This window comes from Montipora foliosa, chromosome 2 (genome assembly GCF_036669935.1).
Source record: "Montipora foliosa isolate CH-2021 chromosome 2, ASM3666993v2, whole genome shotgun sequence".
In the NCBI taxonomy this organism is placed as follows: domain Eukaryota; kingdom Metazoa; phylum Cnidaria; class Anthozoa; order Scleractinia; family Acroporidae; genus Montipora; species Montipora foliosa.
Window position 1 is genome coordinate 42,755,699 of NC_090870.1, and position 7,034 is coordinate 42,762,732.

The 7,034-nt window shown below is 34.7% G+C and overlaps 1 protein-coding gene and 1 long non-coding RNA gene across 2 annotated transcripts in view; one reads left to right on the plus strand and one right to left on the minus strand.

Moving 5' to 3' along the window:
• Positions 1 to 3,627: 3,627 nt before the first annotated feature.
• Positions 3,628 to 7,034, minus strand: part of LOC137993172 (uncharacterized) — a 5,900-nt gene continuing 2,493 nt past the window's right edge. Inside the window, exon 3 of the long non-coding RNA XR_011121823.1 lies at positions 3,628 to 4,344. This is a non-coding gene — a long non-coding RNA (uncharacterized lncRNA). The remainder of the gene's footprint in view (positions 4,345 to 7,034) is intronic.
• LOC137993169 (phosphatidylinositol 3-kinase catalytic subunit type 3-like) overlaps positions 4,551 to 7,034 on the plus strand; it is an 18,702-nt gene continuing 16,218 nt past the window's right edge. The window contains exons 1-4 of the mRNA XM_068838867.1: positions 4,551 to 4,897; positions 5,511 to 5,582; positions 6,297 to 6,401; positions 6,566 to 6,658. Coding sequence (XP_068694968.1) covers positions 4,790 to 4,897; positions 5,511 to 5,582; positions 6,297 to 6,401; positions 6,566 to 6,658 — 378 coding nt within the window. The 5' untranslated portion in view covers positions 4,551 to 4,789. The remainder of the gene's footprint in view (positions 4,898 to 5,510; positions 5,583 to 6,296; positions 6,402 to 6,565; positions 6,659 to 7,034) is intronic.

The following is a 7,034-nucleotide window of genomic DNA, read 5'->3' on the forward strand; positions in this document are numbered from 1 at the left end:
CCTGCGATCTACAAATACAGTGTACCTCCAAAAGCTGCATGGTTCTGGATTTAATGATTAAAATGTTTCTGAAGTATACTTAGTCTAAAAACACCGTACATTTGGGAAACCAGTATCTTGAACGAACACTTCAGGCCACATCTCCGCTCGTAAAAAGTGCTAGCCACTCACATTTCGCAGATATGCTTCTTACATATTAAGTAACATTTACTGTGTAGATTAGCGAAATCGGTCGCTTAAGTTTAGAATAAACTGATTCGGTTGTCCACTTTGGGGACAAAAATGGCGCGTCACGCGTAACACACAAACTAGTAAGACAAGCTCAACAAGGTTCTTCAGACAGCTTGTACTTTATTCCTCACAACGAAATCGACAACATATTTCACATACACAATGTTGCAACCAGTAAATAAAAAAATTGTGGTTAATTTCTCACCAATGACTGAGAAAAGAGGGCGAAAAGCACAACAGTCTTGAGCGTCACGCTCCTAAAATCTTCAGTGCTGTTTTGCAATTTGCGTCTGTAACCCACGGATGTTTTGTGGTTAGGCAGAATAAAATATGGTTCGAGAATGCTCATTTGTGGTAGTTGCTTTGGAGAAAGTTTTACCGAAAACTTCTCAGCACACGAAAAGCCAGAGCATTTTTTCTCAGTCTGAAACACTTTGTCCGCCATTACAATTTGCCTTAGGACCAAAGCACAGCTTCGCAAAATGTCCTCTGTATCTTGCTTGTCCGAGCTCACATTACAAAACCCAAAGAAAAACAGAATGCTCATCTCATGTACAAACTAGATGCTTCTGTGAAGCATACACTGGCTTGCCTGTGGTACGTGCTACAGAAAATCAGGAGGCACTGAATTGTGTGGTATTGAAATACAGCATTCCAGTCTCTGAAGAATAACAAATAAAAGAGAAGCAAGAAGCATTGGCTTCTGGGCTGACATGTTGATAATTTTCAAGTTCCCTCACAACTTCTTTTCACCACAAGTGTGCCCTATGAGCATCCGAAAATTTTGTAATTCTAAACTTCACTGAAGTCAAGCCCTGTTTCGCTGGGTTAGTGTTGGGATGGGAGACCAAAACAATAAACCCCTCATGGCAAACAGAAACATCTGACCGAAAATACTATTAACGCTAACAAATGCGAACTCAGCATGGTACAGATTCTGTTAGCTTGCTTTATGCAAAACAAATATTGATGAAAAAGCAAATAAATATTGATACACAGTTTTCAGAAAGAGCAGAAGGAAGTTTCTCGGACGGTCGAGCGAGAATAAAATATTTACGACATGAAAACAACATTAATTTTGAACCGTGAATATAGAATATAAAAAGTTACGATCAGCGACAAACATTTGGGAGATTTTTGCTACGTTCAAGTAAATTGCAAAATCGAAAGTGACATGGCCGGAATTCAGCGGGCGCCGTGATTAAGTTACCGCGGCATGTTTACTCGCCAAACAGTGAAGCATCTGTGTCAAATGATGGCAAGATACCGGTTTTTGTAAGTTTCTTTTTCTGTCAAGTGTCAAGTTTGACAATGAAATGAGCGAAGTCAAAACAAAGATCACAATCGCCCAACTCTTGTTTATGCAAAGTCAAAATTTACTCTCCAAGACGCGTACGATGTTATTTATCACCAGGTAATTCCATCATTTTGGAAATAGCAGCTACTTTATTATTCATCTGCGTCACAAGTTTTCACTGATTTTGGGCCTCATTTTGTTGAAACTCAAGCACGCTTCCAACAGGCCTGTGAACCCTTCCTGCTTACAGAGCAATACTAAAAAACTTCTCCCATATGACATTTGAACCTTAAGCTCAAAAATTCAATACACAACATGATATTATAATTCACAAAGGCAGAAAATACCACAGAATCCTTTTCCAGCGAAAATTTTATTGAAACAAACAACATATTTGCTCTTAGAGGCGAAAACCTCTTCCTATTTCATTGCGTGCGTGAAGACAAAAAACTCAATTGTGTCAAATTATCATGTACTTCAGGTAAATACTGCTCACTTTGATTTCGTCTCGACGGGCGATAGATTGTTGTCGAAGTCCAGTACTCGTCGCTTTTGAGATTCATGCCTAGTTTCTCCAACTGACTTTCCATTATTGAGCTCCATAAGGGTATATTTTGTTTAAGGATCCACTAAAACGCCATTCGCGTTGCATGACTTTCGACGCCATTGCAGGCTAAGTTAATGATTCTACTGTGTCCACCAGAGAAATCTACGCAGTTCCACTACCCTCTCGATCCTAAGAAAATACGCGCAGAAGGCTCTATACACAAAGACATCACTTACCAGGGGAGTGACAGGCAAGACTTTTACCGACACGGAAAAAAAAAAAAAAAAAAAAAAAAGAAAAAAAAGAAAACAAACAAACTAAACGCAGACCTCGACTGGGTTTGCCCATAGGCAACCCAGTAATTACACGCTAAAGCTCAGAAAGAAAGAATTCAAATTGTGAAAGAACGAGACCTCTTTGTGAGTCTGAAACACTTCTTGACGTTCAGAGGTTGACAAAGCGAATTTAGAGCGTGAAAGAACCAAAAGTTTCCCCTTGCAGATCTGCCATTATGTTTCGAAACGTTCCCTCAGAGCAAGCTTTGCTACCAGGCCTTGACTTGTTTTTATCCAGTTAAACCGGTTTTTTCCGGACTTCAGCCCATTTTGCCCTGTTTTTTGCAATCCATGTGGAAAATTTCGCGGGAATTTCTCAATTGCGAATCAAGCAAAGCATATAATCAACTCTGAAATTAACATTTCTGTTATGTCAAAAGTTAAAGTGAGAATATTTCGGGTTATTTAACAAAATTTTTTAGGGTAATCTAGGCAAAATGAGGAAATTACCATGCCTGCAAGGGGTCATGGGTAAATTTAAAATTGCTTATTTTTGATCCATCAGTACAAAAAATTTCATTTTACATTAAGATATCAGCTTAAGAGGCTATTTGATTTTGTCAGGTTCCTTTTCATCCAATTTTATGACAGCATGAAAAATTTTGTAAAATTTCACTATGTTACACAAATGTACATCATGACTGTGCTACTCATCAGAGTATAATTATTTATACTACACGTACATCTACACGTAACTCTAGAAATGACTTTGTCTATGCTTTATTTTTAGAGAGAAAAGCGTAACTCTAATTTCATGTTCCTGATGATCAAATTTCCAAGAGTTCATTATGATGGCTTGGAGTATTCTGTTGTACATTTTGAAAAGGTGCATTACTATTTTTTATTAATGCAATCTGTTAAATTCTATCACGTTTTGATTTTTTGGTGAAAGATACATGTATAATACCTGCAGTGGATGATTAAGGCATCATACAGGCTGCAGTAAAAAAGGGCATGTTTTAAGTTAGAGCTGTTTTGACATACTGACTACATGTTTAAGAGTTCCCTTTAGTTAATTATTACCTGACTAAGTTTATCTAAAAATGGTGGAAATGCTGCTGAGGGGAAGGGAGATGTTCAAGTATACTTGCGGTAATTGAATGAAGGTTCGTGCATGTAGTTGAAGGGAGATTTGAATAGGTCTTAAACAGGTTTGGTACAAAACATTGAACCCCATCTGGACCCCACTGGAGAAAAGAAAGAAAACAACAGTTTGAAGATGCGAGCATGGTTTTAATAAGCGCCAAGTACTATCTTGACACAATCATGTAACTTCATGATATTATTATGGAAAGTAAGTTCTTTTCTTACTTGTGTAGGTTCTGTTGGCACTTTGAAAATAATGTAACTGTGTATAATTGTGATCAACTACACAGAGTGCAATAATCGTTATTAATTTTTAATTTTGTTTCCTTACTGCAAAATATGATTATGCATAACAGACTGTATATGCTGTGGTTCAAGTTTTTCCAAGTTTATATTTTTTCAACCCCGTTCAATTTTGATTTTTCTTTGTCTTATATTCATTATCATAATCTGAAACAATGGAAAATCAAAATTGAACTGGTTTAAAAAAATTTGAACTAGGAAAACTTTTGAACCACGATGGGTTTACATTGCAACCTGCCTTACCATGGCCACCCAACAAAGTATCACATTTGACAACTACACGTACGCGTAAATACGTCAACTCAACAACCCATGCAATGAGTGAAATGTTTTGTTTTTTTTTCAGTCTGAGGTGATAAAGTCACTTTAAGTTACGTGGTTAACAACCATTTTAACAATTATTTTATGGACCTGCACTTCTTGAAACCCAAAATTAAATTTGGTAGTATAATTCTTCAATGGGCCAGAAACGTTTGCAGTGATATTATTATTTGCAATCAATTTATAAATGCCCAATAATAATCTTTATTGCAATGATCTTATGCCTGTAAATAAAAAAAATGAAAAAGATGTCATCACAGACATTGTCATTGATTATTGATGTAGAGGCTAAATACAGTCATTGTACATGTTTGACTACAGTCTCTGTACTTATAGTTTGTGTTGATAATTGAACCACCGGGAAAACAGTAAACAATCTGTTATCATAAATTATTTCACATGATCCAGGTGGTGCAAGTAATTGTTTCAAAAATGCAAATCCAAAGAAAGAAGAATGGCTAATCCTGCAATTAAATATTAATATTCTAACTTATGAAAACAGACAACACTGAATTCCCACCTGAATTTGCTTAAGGTTTCTTAGAGTTTTCTTAGATAATGATTTTGCTTAAACTTGATGATTCCATGAGGTGGTAATGTTTAGAGGAGAAGCTCTTGCAAAACACTTGGACAGTAGACTTAATTTATTGTAATTGGATTGGATGATCCATGGGCCTCAGTTGTATCGTGGCTCTTATCAGACCATCTAAGGGAAACATTTTGGGATCAGAGTCCGATGCAACAGAATTCAGCTTTCTACAAACCCAGGCATATTTGGTCAGCTTCCACTTTTCAGTGGAATTTTTGTATAATTTTATTATTAATATAAGCATTAAACTGGCTAAAATCAATCAATTATAAGGGTATGATATTTTGTTTGAAAGTCATTTTACATGATGAGAATCATGATTTTACTGAATCTGGTTTAAAATGTGTGGAACCAAGACAAGTGATGTAAATTTAGATAACATTAATTGCTTTTGCAAAAAACAGTCTCAGTGCATGTTGGTCATTTTGCATTAATTTTAACATTTTATTTGCTTCACTTCATATATTAAGTGACAAGATGATCAAAATGTGTACATGTAGTAATAGGTACAATAATAGTTATTTTTTTATAAACGGATACATCTTATAGTACAGTAACTGTTATACAGTACAATGAAGGCATCAAAAGTACAACTGTACATGCATTTCTCAATGAAAGCTACTCATTTTAAAGATCTTTGTGAAAAGGTGGTACTATATTTTTTAAATATCTGTCAAGTATTTTTTCCTGTATTTATAAATTTTGATAAATTTAAAAAAATGCTGTTATGATTTGAAACAAACTTATCAGTTATTTGGAAAGTTACTGTTCCATCTTTGTTAATGGGTATATCTATTTCAGGATGCTGATGATGTTGACTATGTGTGCACTCATCCAGAAATTGTTAGAGTTCCAGACCCAGAAATTCTTTTGGTACGTGCAAATAATTATTACCACAATTTTTTAATAGGATTTAGCATAATGTTTATGGTTAGAACTAAATGTATCTAAAAACATGCATATACTTTTACAGTAATACATGTACAATGTACAGTAGGTCTTACACTCTTGTGATTAAAAGGGCCAGAAGCCAGCCCGTTCCAGTTTTTATTGCCACCTTTTTAAGATTGTAGTAAGTTTTGGTACACCTAAAAGCTACTGAATTCATACAGTCTTCAGTTGTGAATTTTAAAACCTCAGTGGGTGGCATATACCTCACTCTCAATCAATCAATCAATCAACTTCCTACTAGGATTGTTTTTTACTTTTTTTACTGTGTAGTACCTAAAACCTTTGTCACAACCTAGCACTGCACTAGACAAGTGGACTGTCTGATTTTTTTTCTTTTTAATTGCTATGGAAGGAAACTCATTTTTTACAACTTTTTATTGCACATAATCCAAACTCAATGTGGCCCATCTTCTACAAAATAATTTTTACACCAGTTAGAGTGAACTTGCAAATAGTACATAATTATACAAAAATATGAATGGACCTCGATCCATACAAAAATCATGTTTTTCAAAGCATGGTTAATGTGATTTTGGCAGAAAAAATTCATTGATCTTACAGTGGATGTCTCCAAGACTTCCAAGTGATGGTTTACAAACTGTAACAGTAACTACAGTATCATCCTTTCCTGTACAGGAAAACCTTGTTGAGTTAAAGCATCACAAGCTTGTAAGAAGTGTCAGGAGTGGAACAGTGTCGAGGGACTTGAAACCAAATGCAAAAACAAGGGATCAATTAAATGTATTATACTCCTTTAGCTCAATTTTCTTGTGTCATGTGTTTCTATAATTATTTTATTCATGATCAATGAGTGATGCATTTATAATTTATACATTTCCAGTCATTATTTACTAGCCAGTAATATAAAGTTATTGTGAAATTTTAATTTTTCAATCTTTTTTCAGCAAATTGTTGGTTATCCATCTACTAAAGTTCTCACTTCCGAAGAAAAAGATTTAGTGTGGCAGTTTAGATTTTACCTTACGAATCAAAAGAAGGTATGATTTTCTGAGACAAGGCAGGTCACGAAAAGTGATTTTTACTGGTTCCTCATGTAACCTTCCCTTTTATTTCCAAATTTTGACCAAAATGTTTAAAACTACAAAAAGAATTAAGTTAAGATTAAAAGTAACTGCAGCCACCAGCCACTGCATTGGCCAAGAAAGTTAAGGCATGGGGTATAGAGGTCAAATTAATTTGATTTCAGATCAAAATGATTTTAATGTTACCAAGGTTGGTTTGTCATCACAAAAATTTTGAAATACAGTGTACATATTGTATTTTTACAAATCAATCTACTGTCAAAATATAGGTTAAATAAAGCATTTTGAACTGAAATCAAATTTAACCTGTAACATTATGCGTTTTAATATT